This window comes from Pogona vitticeps, chromosome 3, assembly GCF_051106095.1.
Source record: "Pogona vitticeps strain Pit_001003342236 chromosome 3, PviZW2.1, whole genome shotgun sequence".
NCBI lineage: Eukaryota > Metazoa > Chordata > Lepidosauria > Squamata > Agamidae > Pogona > Pogona vitticeps.
In genome coordinates, this window is record NC_135785.1 from 173,457,450 (window position 1) to 173,473,438 (window position 15,989).

The 15,989-nt window shown below is 40.6% G+C and overlaps 1 protein-coding gene across 4 annotated transcripts in view; it reads right to left on the reverse strand.

Annotated features, from left to right (window-relative positions):
- TMEM131 (transmembrane protein 131) overlaps window positions 1-15,989 on the reverse strand; it is a 129,035-nt gene that overhangs the window by 37,541 nt on the left and 75,505 nt on the right. For all 4 annotated transcript variants that reach the window (XR_013543502.1, XM_020809554.3, XM_020809553.3 and 1 more), the window contains 12 exons: window positions 8,171-8,324; window positions 7,908-8,078; window positions 6,016-6,126; window positions 5,792-5,926; window positions 5,306-5,410; window positions 4,594-4,680; window positions 3,670-3,822; window positions 3,156-3,231; window positions 2,952-3,069; window positions 1,145-1,283; window positions 920-1,029; window positions 527-593 (listed from right to left, as the gene is read on the reverse strand). Coding sequence is in view for 3 of the 4 variants with exons in the window: in XM_020809554.3 (XP_020665213.3) it covers window positions 527-593; window positions 920-1,029; window positions 1,145-1,283; window positions 2,952-3,069; window positions 3,156-3,231; window positions 3,670-3,822; window positions 4,594-4,680; window positions 5,306-5,410; window positions 5,792-5,926; window positions 6,016-6,126; window positions 7,908-8,078; window positions 8,171-8,324 (1,426 nt within the window). In the remaining variant the exon portion in view is untranslated. The remainder of the gene's footprint in view (window positions 1-526; window positions 594-919; window positions 1,030-1,144; window positions 1,284-2,951; window positions 3,070-3,155; window positions 3,232-3,669; window positions 3,823-4,593; window positions 4,681-5,305; window positions 5,411-5,791; window positions 5,927-6,015; window positions 6,127-7,907; window positions 8,079-8,170; window positions 8,325-15,989) is intronic.

Here is a 15,989-nt window from a genome sequence, read left to right on the forward strand (position 1 = left end):
GATGTTCACTACAAGCCTTGGCTGTGGCTTAGACTGGATAAAATATCAAACCATGTTTGGACATACATGTACACACAAAAGCCTCCTTCTCATTCCTGCACATGCTCCATTTCAATGAAGAACTTCTTTTTATTACAAATCATAATTTACTATTCAACTTCAGCAGCCAACCACAGTTTGTGCCTTTTCTTTAAACAAGGATTACAGACTATGGTCTGCTGGACAGGGACAAACCACAGGGTTTAATACAGACACCACATTTTGTAAACAGAAGGGCTCCTCTCCGGCATTTCTTTCAGCACAGTGATCCTATTGGGGGAAGGGAAGGGAAGGGAAGAATACCCCTGGTCCACAGGTGCCTGCATTCTCCGAAAACTCTGGATCTTGCTTGCTTCAGGCTGTATCATGAATTAATAGTGGAATTAGGAGTGCAAGCAGGGATTCCATATATTTATATCACATCACTTCAAGATTATGTTTTGGGTAAAACGTATCGGAATCAGGTTTAAGAACAAAGATTACTTACACAGTTCCTAGATACCTGAAATTCTAGAGACCTCAAATTGAAGTTTGCTGGCTTACTCAAGTTGAATCTAAAGGAGAAACACAGATGCATTTATGAATTTGGAGAAATGTGCTGCATAAACAAATTCTATTCATATTCCATGTATTTCTGTCTTAGAACTATTTGTGCTTTTGTGGGGAAATGCTCCTGTTTCACTTACTAAACGTACCTTGGAAATACTAAGTGTAACACAGAAAAAACAAGACAAGGTACATGATATGACACAGCAGACATATTTCAAAGGTAGGTCATCAGTCAGGTGGAACGTGGTGTGTAAGGAGCCTATTTTAAGAATAACCCAGGAATATTTGTGCTGAACCTTGAATATCAGTTTATCTCCTCACTATGACTTACCGGTCTAGCAACTTGTCTACAAAGACTGAGGGATTGGAATACAGTGATATTGGAAGAAACTGAACAAAAACAGGAACATCTGCAGGATTTTCTAGTAGAATTTCTTCTTCCTAATGGAAGAAGTTCAGATTCAGATTTATTGTTCCAAAATAATAAATACAGGAAATCATATTCCAAGAATAAGGTTTGTTTTGTTGCTACTACATTAACTATGTCTGAACTCACAGATGAACTGTTTGTGTTGGTAAGTGAAAAATCCAAATGTCGTGATGAGACAAGTAAAGAGGGCCAGGCCAATTCTGCTGTGATTCTGGATGCAACAGCTTTCTGAAGATCTGTGTCCACTTCAAATATTGCATTTAACCTGAGGACAAATATAAGTAAGTATTAAGAAAATGTTTACAGCTCTGGAAAAAACTAATTTCATGAGATTTGCATATACAGTGGTGCCTCGCTTAACGAGCGCCTCGTATAGCGACGAATCCGCATAGCGATCCCTTTTCCGGGATCGCTAATGCGGAGGCATAGGGTCAGCCCCAATGGGCGAAACTCACATAGCAAAGATCGGTAAGCGTTTCGCTTACCGATCTTCGCTTTGCGACGCGCGAAAATCAGCTGTTCGGCGGCTCCAAAATGGCCGCCGGGCGCCCAAAATGGCCGCGTCCAGCGTTTTCGCGCCCTCCCCTCGCTTACCGAGGGCGTGAAAATGGCTGCCGGACCCTGGAAACTTTGCTAAATGGTGAGTTTTGTGCTGATTTGGAACACATTAAATGATGTTTAATGCGTTCCAATGGCTTTTTACTTTCCGCTTAGCGAAGTTTTCACATAGCGAAGGTTAATCCGGAACGGATTAACCTTGCTATGCGAGGCACCACTGTATGTAGAACTACAGCTGGCTAGTTTCGCACAGCTACATTAGAAGTTTTTAAAGAGAAATTTGACTCTGCATCCATACTTTCTGTGGAGAATGAGTAACAGCCAAAAAAAGGAAAAAGAAAAAAAGTACAACATTAATAATTTGGCTGCAATGATCCTACAAAATAATGCCATTGTCACGAGTACAGAAACAGTTAATATTATTAGAGTATTCATGGGTATAAAGAGGTTATTAGATTGAATTGATCTGCTGTCCATATGTGCAAATACATATTTGTATGAAAGGACCACCATTAACTGCCTTCCTCACCATACTATACCACTGTTGCAAATCCTTCTAAGATTATGAAACCTAAGGGATCCTGTGCTTAAACCGCAGAAGCCTCTGTGCTTCAAGGTCAGAAGACCTGCAGTTGTAAGATCGAATCCACGCAACGGAGTGAGCTCTCATCACTAGTCCCAGCTCCCGCCAACCTAACAGTTCGAAAGCATGTAAAAATGCAAGTAGATAAATAGGTACCACCATGGTGGGAAGGTAATGCTGTTCTGTGTTTAGTCGTGCAGGCCATGTGACCATGAAAGATTGTCTTCGGACAAACGCTAGCTCTATGGGTTGGAAACGGAGATGAGCACTGCCCCCTAGAGTCGGACACGACTGGACAAATTGTCAAGGGGAACCTTTACCTTTACCTTACTGCAATTCAGATATTTATGGTAGCATATGACCTATTTTAGCAAGCAAAAATTTATTATTCAAACTACACACCTCACATTTGACTATCTGAACAATTTTAAGTGGAATATAAAAGGGGAAGAATAACACTTGTGAAGGAATGAACCTGAGTAGGAACGTGTGTTCCTCCAAATGCTGTTGAACTACAACTCTAATCAATTCTGAACACTGACCAAACTGGCCAGGATGGATCATAGCTGAAGTACAACAACTTTGAGAGGGCTACATGTTCACCTCTCTGGTAGAAACAAAGTCAACTTCTGCTGTTATCTCAAGCTTCTTTATAAACTTGCTAGCTGCATTTGGGAAATTCTGAATTACACCACTATTTAATGTTAAGAAATGCTTATTGTCTGAAATTTCCATATTTCTTCAAAGATCAATTATTAACTAGAAAGCTCTTATTTTTTAAAATAACCTTACCGACTTCCTGAATGATCTTTTATTCCAATCCATTCTTTGAATAAATTATCATGTAAGTCCCAATCTGAATCCCATGCATCCTCTTGCATAGATATACTGTGTTGTAACTTTGATTCAGCTAGAAAAAGAGATAATCATAACATCATTTAAACATCTGCAATATTTAGAAAACTGTGTTTCACATTTGAAACTAAAACTACTTACATTTGCTCAGAAAAGGTAATCCCACATAACAATGATTTCCACATTGTAAACCAGGATCAAAATAAATATTTGCTACCTGAAAAATAAATGCAACAAGACAAAGAATAATAAAATAAACATTTCTTGAGACAGAAAAACTGTGAGAGATAATTACTTAGAGGGGAACTGTAAGATGCTCAAATGTCAGATGTGGCAACTGTGATCCTCTCCCCACCCCATTCTACACACAGAAAGCTTCATCGGCATACCCATCAGAAATGTATCTGGAAAGAGAATGCTTTGAATCCTGATACCTTAAGTTTCTTCAATAAGTCCTCAAGTATGCCAGCCCTATTATTTCCCTTTCACTGATCAAAAACACGAGGTGAAAAATGACAAGTAATGGTGAGGATAAAGAGAATTAAAAACCATTTTAGTTCAGTGAATGAGCAGGACTTAGAAACTGTTGATAGATCCCCCATGGAATTCTCCACACTGTACTGCCCATATCAGGTGAACTGCATGATGTGCAAACCTTTGATTTTTTTCCTGGTTCCAAATCTTCCTTGTTACTTCGTAATCTTTTGTAATAAAACCGAATATCTTCAGACAGTGAGCGGATTTGCTGTATTTTCACCTTCTGTGAGAAAGAGCTCATAATACTTAAACTCTGATGAACTATCTTGCCCTAAAAAAAGGAAAAATACTGATTTGTTTTCTATATATATAATTGTGCCCGTGACTACAGACATCTAAGAAAACCTATGAATACAAACTAAAAAAATTTAAGTTTGAGTGTTCACTTACCTAAAAAAACAGTATTTTCTTCTAACTACCTTATTCTGTTCAATTTACATTCGCAAAACACTACTCTCTTCAAGGAATTCCCATTCAAATGCCTCAAAAATCAACCAGCAAGTGTTTTGTTTTCTAATTTTGTTTTCAATGAGCTCAAAAACTGACTATCCTTTATTTATTGTGATACAAATTTCATACATCTGTAACAGGTAATTGCTGTAGATGGTCTTAACTACTCTAAAATTGAACTGAGTAGAGAACAAGGATTACTTAATGCCTATATATCTACACTTTTTACACCAACAAGTCTATGTAACATAGCAGCCAAACGCCTCTGGGGAAAAAAATCATGTCTCATGTTTCAACAGCAGTTGCTCACAAATTTAGATATCTGAACTGTTGGAGTTAACACATGCCAGCATTAAGACCAATTCAATTACCCTGTGAATAAGTAGCAATTATAAAGGTTGATGGAACATCTTAAGCTCAATGAAAACCAAGACAAATTCAGATCAAATGGCTTTGGTGATGGCATGAAGCACCAAGCAAAATCTTCTAGTGTGGTGAACATTTTTTTTTCTGTGAAGTCACTTCCCTCGCCAAAAGTAATGTTAAAAAAGCAAGAAGAACAATAGGATATGTTTTCATTAAATTTTCTTACGGGAAAGGAAGGTGGAAGAAGAATGTGTTTCGGGGAGCATGTCAATGAGCCTACAGCAATTATAGCCTTCACAGGAATTGTTAAGATCTGCAGAGAAAGGAAAAAAGCAGCTTAAATATTCACATTTTATTTAACTAATATCATTTTGTTTTTGCTCATAGTGCACTTCTACAAAGATATATTTTTATTTTTTAAAAAATAGCATATTTTATAAGATGAGCAGAGAACTACAAACTTGCCCAAAATTTTCAGACAAAGCATCTGCAAGCCTCATTCTGCTGAGAATGAGAAGTATGATCAGAGTTATAAAGGTAATTATGAATGAAAAAATACATTGTCTGGCTTCTATAATCAAATTTATGTCAAGAAGTGATAAACAAGCCTAACTATTTCTGTTTTTATAACATTTTAAAAACTTTTGTCACATATTACTGCTGAAGTAGTTTGGCGTCATTTACGCCTTCAAACTGAGTGTAGAACATGTCACATTACTATCATTTAGTTCTTACAAAACAAGCATCACTCACAGAATTCCTTGCATGCTACAGGTAGATATTCTCAAACACACTGGCAAATATCAAACATATTAGCCAATAGTATACACACATACAAGTTCAAAATTACTATAATAGGTAACATTTATCTGTTTGTTGCAACCTCCTTTCTTACTTTTACACACATTATTTTTAGGACCAACACAGTTCAAAAGTACCTCATAATCTGTTGTGATTTGTACAGCCCCATCATGAATCCCTTCAAGTTCTTTTGGCAATAACTGTACTCTGAATACAGTGTATGAACCAGGCATTAATGTTACCTATAATAGAAACATATTTACGGTATTTCCTTTGCATAAATCTCACATTTTCCCAACACACAGAGAGAAAATTGATTACATCAACTATTAACTGAAATTCATATTACATCTTTCTTTTATGCATTAAATGCTTTCCAATCATTCCTTACTTTAATGAGTTACTGTCTTGCAGAGGCAGGTCCCCACTATTAGTTCATTAAAAATACATCTATATGGGTGGAAAAGCCAAGACTACATATAAGTGCTTCTCACATTATAGAAAAATAGATGCATGTTTACACACTGTTACATCTTACTGTCTTAATTTTTACTTAGGAATAGGAGTTCATCTTTTGTCTATATGATACACACAACTAGACATCAAGAAAAAGCATGACTTACTGAAGTTTGATCCAACGCACTGGCTTTTTCCAAATCTGGAAGACTTGCAATAATTGTAGTTCTGTTACCTTTTTCAGCAGCTAGGAGTTCTATGGTCAAACCATCACCTATGACATGCCAGCTTTTTATAGCAAGCTTGAAAAGGACAGAATAGTTTTAGTAACAGACTCTTATTATTTAAGAAAATGCAAAAAAAAAAAGAAAAAAAAAAGAATGTACCTTACCTGAATTGGATTGCTGTTTATGATTGCTAACAGAATGCTACTAGTTTCTGTAGCACTCAGTATACCAAAATCTATTATCTGTTCATCATGTTTTGGGGATAACACAAAATACTAGAAAAAGAGAAGAGCATTAACTGCATTAAAATTTCTCATATAATCAGACATATCATCACTTTTTCTAACAAACTGACTCCACCCCACAATCCACTCCACACTAGTTACGATGGTTCTTTAAGAACAAGATACATCAGGGACTACAACACACACTGTAAAAGAAAGCGGGGGCTGTATCAGTGCCAAACTTGCCACCACCATAGTTTAGGCCACAATTCAGCTGCAATTGCTAGAATAGGCAATATCTGAAAGGATTTACTTTTAAACCAATCTAGCTGGCAACTAGGGGCTACCCTACTATCAGGCAAGAAAAGGTGCTACTTCAGGGAACTGGCCTTGGAGGTCATAAAAGATGACAGAGTAAAGGCCATTTAGATTGCCAAGCTGAACATCAAAATGTCAGCCCTTAGACAGTAAGGATGACTGAGATGTAGGGAGGAAAATCATTTAAATTTTGGGCTTAGTTCTGGTAAAGGCATTTTGAACCAATTTCACATAGGTTCAGATACAAAAATATTAATGGTAAACTGTTAAAATGCAATGCAATTCCTATAAAATACATGTAATAGTATATTTATTCAACACTCTTTGTATTCATGTAAAACAGACCTATAATAATTTTTAAAGAACAGAATTATTTTCATTTATAAGACTAATCTCACGCTGGCCAACTTTGGTGGGCCAAAGGCTTATTCTCATTCTGCCCTGGCTCTGTCACAGGCTGCCTCACAGGCATCAACAATCAAAATTGCAAGAGACAACAAGCCACTTGCTAAAGTAATAACTGAAAAAAAAAATCCAGTAAAGGAATAAAGAAAATGTGTGGCTCTTATTTTGAGACGACCCAAGCAGATAGCAGAATAAATCCAGAAAGATTTTTTTGACCAAAATACAGATACAGTCAGTAGTACGTATAAGGGAACAGTCAACTGTATTCACTTTGGTAAATCTTGACTCTTAGAAGTCGTGTACTGAGAAACAGCTCTATGTTATAATCTGTACTAGTAAACTATTGCAATAATTCTTTCTCTCTCTGTGTGTGTATGTATATATGTTTTAAAAAATAAATTGACTTTTTTTATTTCAATAAAGAAAAACAATTTGGAGTTAAAAGACACAAGGGAGGTACAAGATAAAACATACAGTGGTGCCTTGCATAGCGACGATAATCAGTGCAGCAAAAATCGCTGCAAAGCGATTTCGTCGCTATGTGATATTAAAAAGCCCATAGGAATGCACTGAAACCCCTTCAATGCGTTCCTATGGGCTTCAGACTCACCTTTAAGCGAAAATCCTCCATACGGTGGCCATTTTCGCTGCCCGGTAAGCGAGGAATCCGTCCCAGAAAACAGCAGCCGGTCATTTTTTAACCCGGCAGCCATTTTGGAACTGCCAATCAGCTGTTAAAAAATCATCGCTTTGCGATGATCGGTAAGCGAAACAGGGTACCGATCATCACAAAGCGATTTTTCCCCATAGGGAACATTGCAAAGCGATCGCAAAAGGTTAATCACTATGCGCTTTCGTCGTTAAACAGGGCGCCTGTTAAGCGAGGCACCACTGTACTTCCCACCAACCCACCCTTTTCTTTTGTGACTTTCCAAGAACTACAACGCTACTTGTCACGTATTTAGGTATCCAGGTTTGGATTTGATTTGAAAGCAATTTAATAATGAATTTGGATTGAGTTTCTTACTTGAATATATATAATGGAAAAATACAAAGAAATTCTATTCTACATATTTTACTTTTAAAATGGGAAAATGGGAGATACTTACATCTAAAAATCCAGTGTAAACTCTCACAGGTAGATGAAATTTGGAGGCATTAGTAATGAGTAAAATATTGTCATCAATGTGAAGAGATGACAAAGAAGCCACAAAATAAAGTGTGAAAATATATCTGGATTCATTTGGTGGAATTAAGACTGGTTTGCTGAAGTTGTGAACCTAATTGAATAAATAAGACCCAAGTTAATAGTGCGTACAAGTTCAATAATACTGAGTAGCACAGAAATGTTTTGTAAAGTCAATGAGCTTACTTTAAATATTGCTTTGAGTTCTTCTGGTAGAACTATATCATGAACAAAGACTGCAAAATTGAATGTATTTGTTAAATAGATTGGTCTTTCCACAGAGTCTGCTGGACTGTCGTGTATATGAAACAAGGTAGCTGCATGATCAAATCCTAGGTATCTATTAAAAAACAAGAAAAATAACGCTTTGCATGATTATGTATAATAAAAACCAGTATACAATACATTACTCAATACAGTATCCTCCTTAACAAAGCTAGCTAAGCAATACATCAAGAGACATCATTTTTCTGGATTATTTACCAATTTATCAACCCTTTTTATACTTACAGAAAAGTGGCACACATCCATTCCTGATTTCAGCCATAACTTACCGGTAAGTTCAACTTGACCCAACAGAAACTGGTCTGTCCCTGTGTTCCAGGAGAGGGCAATATAGGTGGGTATGGTATTCAAATTTTTACTAGCATTCACCATGGGTTGCATAGTAAGCCCAGGAGTAAATAAATAAAGAGGGCGGGGCAGGCAGGCAGAAACATGCAAATAGTCATGGCCACTTGTTTTGAATTGAAGGAGGCCCTCTAACTGCTCTCTGTCCCATCAACATATATTGAAAAAATTAGAAATATAATCCATTAAAATTTGCCCACTATTTTTTACAAGCATATTCTTTTGTTTCCTCCTAAGTTTGGTACTTTGCAATATTTGTAGTTCCTGTACTTTTGAAGTTAATTGTTGACTGAACTGCAACTTCTGTCAGATATGCTTTTCTTTGCTGCTTATCCAGAAACACAAAATTCAGCCTATTAAAATCAATTGTTTTATCTTTGATAACTTGCTTGACCCAGTGTAGTATTGTAGCTTGTTTTCTAAAACTGAAGATGGCTAGAATTTATAATATGGAGAAAAAGATGTAAGTAATCCGTAAGAATTAGCAAACTGCTGAAAAATGATCTTCGTAACCTGATTATGTCCACAGATATAATCTATGGGTGCTAGCTTAGAGCATTGAGCTATGATATGAATTCTTTGTTTAGATCACTGTACGTCTACCAGCTCACAATTCCAAAAGAATACATTAATACTTTGGGTGCCCAGCTATTAATACCAATAATTTTTTGTTTTGCATTGCTTCTCTACTGAATAATATTTTCACTCTAAAAACATTTGCTCCTCAATAATGACTTACATTCCTTGTAGTTTATATAGAGAAGTGAATAAACTGCACATTAGTGAGCACAGTTACTGCCCTTTGAAAATCTGCCTCTTTTCAACTATTCAATTTATCAGGAGAGCTTGCAAATAATTTAAAATTGTTGATATATACACTAAGTGTGAAACATCAACATTTCTTTGATGATTAGGCTTGTAGCCTTTAGCATAACCATTGAACCATCAGTTTTTTTTAAACTTTTAACCTTTATTGCATTTAAAAAATAAATAATAAAAATAAGTAAATAAGTATCACAATGTTAGCACATAACCGCAGTAACGTTCTATTATGTCTTTTGCAAAACAGCAAGTCCTTAACATTTTTACTTCCTTATTTTCCACCAGACATTTATTATCTTCGCAATCTTAATAATACCTTTCTTAATTCTTATTTTATATCCATATTAACAATTTGCTTTACTTTGTTTTACTTCTGTTGAGAGCAGTTCTGCTTCTAATTTAAGCCTAAGTCACTTGGTACAGGTTTGGAATCTTTCTTCCATTTCTCTCTTGAGATAATTCTTTACTTCCCCCCATTGAGATTCGTGCTCAGTTCTACTCTTCCCTTTCAATGAATCTGATAGTCCATTAATATTTGTTCCTGTAATTTTATTAAACAATCCTCCACTGAAGGTTCCTCCTTGTCTTTCCATTGTTTTGCCACTTGAATTCTGAATGCGCCTAATATGTATAAACAATTTTTGTCTCTTGTCTCGAGTTTAGCTTTACCATATTGAACAAATAAGTTTCAGGTTTCATCTCCATTTTTATTTTTAAATCTATGGTGATTATTTTTTCTATCTCTTTCCAAAATGTCCTAATAAATTTACAAGCCCACCACATATGATATAGTGTTCCTTTTATTGTCTTGCATCTCCAACATTTATTAAACCTGCTCGTTCTCCAAAGTCACTGATAATTTCTCTAAGTTTCGTAATACTACCTGATGTGTCTTCCAGAAAGATTACCATGTCATCCGTGAAGGCTCTTACTTTAAAGTGTTGCTCCTCAATTTTTAAACCTTTAATTTGTTCGTCTTTACTTATTTTCCTTAGTAGTACCTCCAATTGTTATGAACAACAGGGGTGAGAGTGGACATCCTTGGGGTGTTCCTTTCGAAATCTGACATTGATTAGTTTTCTCTCAGATTAGTATTATTTATTTATTTATTTATTTATTTTATTTATATGCCGCCCACTCTACCCAGAGGTCTCTGGGCGGCTTACAATAATGAAAATTCAATACAATAAGATGATTAAAATACAATTATAATACAATTAAAATACAATTAAAATTGCCATCATCAGGACCCACAGTTGTTATTTCAATTAAAAGCCTTCTGGAACAGGAAGGTTTTGACCTGGCGCCGAAATGTCATCAACGTCGGCGCCAGACGGATTTCAGTTGGGAGGGCGTTCCATAGTCTGGGGGCAGCTGCCGAAAAGGCCCTTTGTCTACAAGCCATCCCTCTTACCTCTTTGAGGGATGGCTCTTTCAAAAGGGCCCCCTGGCTAGATCTTAACTGCCGGGTAGGCTCATATGGAAGGAGGCGGTCCTTCAAGTATCCAGGGCCCAAGCCGTTTAGGGCTTTATATGTCAAAACAAGCACTTTGAATTGGGCTCGGGCAGCAACTGGTAACCAATGTAAATTGAACAGAATTGGCTTGATGTGATCTCTAGCGACTCCACCACTCACCAGCCGCGCAGCTCGATTCGGGACCAGTTGCAGTCGCCGGACCGTCTTCAAAGGCAGCCCCACATAGAGCGCATTGCAATAATCTATACGAGATGTTACCAGTGCGTGTGTAACTGTCATGAGACTCCGCTCATCCAGGTAGGGCCGCAGCTGGTATAATTTCCGCAGCTGAAGGAAGGCGCCTCTGGCCACCGAGTCCACCTGGGCTTCCAAAGTTAGACTGGGGTCCAGGAGCACCCCCAGGCTGCGGACCCTGTCCCTTAGGGGGAGTGTAACCCCATTCAGGGCAGGGAAATGGCCCTCCAACCTGTCCGGCGAAGCACCCACTAACAGCACTTCCGTCTTGTCTGGATTGAGTTTCAATTTATTAACCCTCATCCAGTCCATTATCAGGTCCAGACACGAGTTCAGCACAGAAACCGCCTCACCTGGATTGGTGGAAAACGAGAGGTAGAGCTGAGTGTCGTCAGCATATTGCTGACTCCTCAGCCCAAACCTCCTGATGACCTCTCCCAGCGGTTTCATGTAGATGTTAAACAGCATGGGGGACAGTATCGAGCCCTGAGGAACCCCATGACATAAATGCCATGGGGCAGAGCAACTGTCCCCCAGCACCACCTTCTGGACACGGTCAGCTAGGAAGGAGCGGAACCACCGTAAAACAGTGCCCCCAACTCCTAACCCAGCCAGCCTATCCAGAAGGACACCATGGTTGATGGTGTCGAAAGCCGCTGAGAGGTCCAGGAGTATCAACAGGGTCACACTCCCCCTGTCTCTCTCCCGGCAAAGGTCATCATACAGGGCGACCAAGGCTGTCTCTGTACCAAAACCCGGCCTGAAACCCGATTGAAATGGATCCAGAAAATCCGTTTCATCCAGCAGCGCCTGGAGTTGCCCGGCCACAACCCGCTCCAACACCTTGCCCAAATAAGGGAGGTTCGCCACTGGTCGGTAGTTGACCACCAGCCTTGGGTCCAGGTTAGGCTTTTTAAGGAGTGGTCGAATTACCGCCTCTTTCAAGGCGGTAGAGACCACTCCCTCTCTCAGAGAGGCGTTCACGGCCTCCTGGACCCAAGTGCGAACCCTCCTGGCAGATCTTCCAATTAGCCAAGATGGGCAAGGGTCGAGCGGCGTGGTGGTAGAACGGACAGATCCAAGCACCCTGTCAACATCCTTAGGTCTCAACAATTGAAACTCATCCATTAAAGTTTGACCTAAGCACGGCACACTGGACACATCTTCCGATTTTGCAGTAACAGTGGAGTCCAGCCCACTGCGAATCTGAGCGATTTTTTCCTCAAAATGAATAGCAAACTCATCACAGCGAGCTGATGAGCAGTCCGGGACCTCCACCAGGTTTCCCGGTTGAAGAAGATCCCGGACCACCCGAAACAGCTCTGCTGGACAATATTCTGAGGAAGCAATGCGACTGGAGAAATATTGCCGTTTCGCCAGCCGTATTGCCACGAAATAGGCCCGATAATGGGCTCTAAGTCGTGTTCGATCGGATTCCCAGCGGGACTTCCTCCACCTGCGCTCTAGCCGTCTCCCCTCTCGCTTCATCGCCCGCAGTTCAGAAGTATCCCAAGGAGCTGTCTGGGCTCGGCGAGCAGGGAGAGGGCGCTTAGGCGCAATCGTGTCAACCGCCCGGGTCATCTCCCTATTCCATAGGGTGACCTGAACTTCGACAGGAGCGCCAACCATATCAGACGGATAATCCCCCAGAGCATTCAGGAAACCATCCGGATCCATTAGTCTCTGGGGGCGGATCATCTTAATCGATCCCCCACCCTTGCAGAGGGAAGAAGAAGCTAATAGACTGAACTTGACCAGGAAGTGGTCTGACCATGACAATGGGGTCACAACCAGCCCCTCCACATCCAAATCACCACCTTCCAGTCCCGTTGAGAAAACCAGGTCCAAGGTATGGCCCTTCTCATGTGTCGGGCCGATGACACATTGAGACAGCCCCATGGTTGTCATGGCGGCCATGAAGTCCTGAGCCGCCCCAGTCAAGGCAGCCTCGGCATGGATGTTGAAGTCTCCCAGCACCAACAGCCTGGGAGTCCTCAACACCAGGTCCGAGACAACCTCCGTCAGCTCAGGTAGGGAGACCGTTGGTACGCAGCAGGGTGGGCGGTACACCAACAGAATCCCTAATCTGTCTCGTAAGCCCAACACACAATACAGGCCCTCAAGACCTCCTCTCAAAGGGACAGGAAGCCTGGTCAAGGAGATAGAACTCCTATAGACTATAGCAACTCCCCCTCCCCGACCCTCCGAGCGACACTGGTGCTGGACTGAGTACCCAGGAGGACACAGCTGGGAGAGGGGGACACCACCTTCCTCTCCCACCCAGGTCTCAGTAATGCACGCCAGGTCAGCACCCTCATCCAGAATTACATCATGGATGAGGGCAGTTTTATTTTGTACTGACCTGGCGTTCATCAACAGCACCGTGTGGCTCGAGGGCTTGCTGATATGGTCGCCTGATACCATTTGGTTGGAGGTAGGACTAGAAGAGGGGATAGATGTAAGATATCTAACCTCTCTTCTCCCACGCGGGCGTGTTCTACCCCCACCGCCATTCCTTCCCCTACCCAGCACCACCTCAATGGCTGCCCCCTCCAACGCCCTCCCCCCTTCCTGTTCCATCAGGTCCACTGTGGGTCTTTATACAACCTGATGGCAATTAATAATACTAACAGTTAAAACAAACAAGAATAAACCCACACCCCTTCTAATGCCCCTTCTCCCCTCTCAGCCAGGTGGCTGGTGTTAAGGAAGGGGTGGCGTGGCCCAAAGCAGCAGCAGCAGCAGCAGCAGCAGCAGCAGCAGGGTCCCGGTCCTGAAGGGTAGGGGGAGTGCAGGCCAGAAACACTCCCAGACACTGTCTCTCACCCAGTGCCTGGGGACGGCAGATGTTACCAGCAACTCCCCCGAAGACAGGAACGTTACTCTCAGAGAGCCCTGGCACCGGCTTCTTGCTTTTAAAGCTTCCCTCCCCTCCCAGCCAGGTGGCTGGTGCTGAGGAAGGGGTGGGTTTGCTCAAAGCAGCAGCAGCAGCAGCAGGGTCCCGGTCCTGAAGGGTAGGGGAGTGCAGGCCAGAAATACTCCCAGGCACTGTCTCTCACCCAGTGCCTGGGGACGGCAGATGTTACCAGCAACTCCCCCGAAGACAGGAACGTTGCTCTCAGAGGGCCCTGGCACCAGCTTCTTGCTTTTAAAGCTTCCCTCCCCTCCCAGCCAGGTGGCTGGTGTTGAGGAAGGGGTGGGTTTGCCCAAAGCAGCAGCAGCAGCAGCAGCAGCAGCAGCAGGGTCCCGGTCCTGAAGGGTAGGGGAGTGCAGGCCAGAAATACTCCCAGGCACTGTCTCTCACCCAGTGCCTGGGGACGGCAGATGTTACCAGCAACTCCCCCGAAGACAGGAACGTTGCTCTCAGAGAGCCCTGGCACCAGCTTCTTGCTTTTAAAGCTTCCCTCCCCTCCCAGCCAGGTGGCTGGTGTTGAGGAAGGGGTGGGTTTGCCCAAAGCAGCAGCAGCAGCAGCAGCAGCAGCAGGGTCCCGGTCCTGCTCACATTTTGCTTGCTTTTTATCCATTTTTAAAAATTATCTCCTACTTCTATTGTGTCTAGAACTTCCAACATAAATTCCAAATTAATATTAACTTCTACTCCGGATGTTGTTCATAAAATTCCAACACGTCTATTTCCAATCTTAAATTTTGTTTCATATGCGGTAAGAATCCTGTTTGATCTTTCCCAAAACATTCCTTTAATACCTTCCTGAATCTCTCTGCTAATATTTCAGCTAATATTTTATAATCTACATTTAACAGTGATATGGGTCTATAATTTTTTGGATCCTTTGGATCTCTATTTTCTTCGGAGATAATTATGATGTTAGTTTCTCTCCATGTTTCTGGGTATCCTTCCAGTAAAATCTGGTTTACTGTTACTTTTTTCCGTACTGGGTAAGCTAACTATTTACTTGGTTTATTTCCTTGTTCGTAGAATTTTTGTTTAGTAAAGTTAATTTTTTCTCTCTCTCTCCTAGCATGAGTTCCAACAGCTGATTCTGTAGATTTTTAAAATCTCTTTTAAAATTTCTTTTTTTCCTGGAATTTTCGGTAATCTCTAGTTCTTTCTCCCTTTTTTCTTTAAAAGCTTTTCTTACCTTTGCTTTCTCTTTTCAATTACTTCCCAGTGTTTTTCATTATTAATTCACATAGGACTGATTTTCCTGCCTCCCAAACTGTTTTTATTTTTGTCTCCTTGTTCATATTTTGTTTAAAGTATTCCTTCAATTCAATCCTCAACCATACTAAAATTTCTTCCTCTTTTAGTAAGTTTTCATTCAATCTCCATGAGTATTCTTTTCTTTACTTTTTCATAACCAATCTTATAGGATTACGATCTGTGCATGGTTTTGGTAGGATTTTTACTTCTTGTATCCAATTAAGGAATATGTTATTTGTTAGAATCAGATCAATTCTTGATAATAATTTATGTCTACCTGAATAAAATGTGTATTCTCTGGTATCTCCATGTTTTTTCTCCAAATATCCTCTAATGTGAAAACATCCAACATGTCAAAAAAAACTTTTGGGTAGTTTCCCCTGATTCTCTTTTATTTTATTTTCTAATTTCCAATCAGCTTTAGGATTTATTACTCCATTGAGCCATCTGTTGTTGTTACATGCCATCAAGTCACCTCTGACTTACAGTAGCCCTATGAATACGCAATCTCCCAAATTTCCTGTTCTCAGCTGCCCTGCTGAGCTCTTGTAAACTCAAGCATGTTGCTTCCTTCAGGGAGCCAGTCCATCTCGTATTTGATCTTCTTCTTCCTGCTGCCTTCGACCTTTCCTAGCATTATTGTCTTTTCCAGAGAATCCTGCCTTCTCATGATGTGCCCA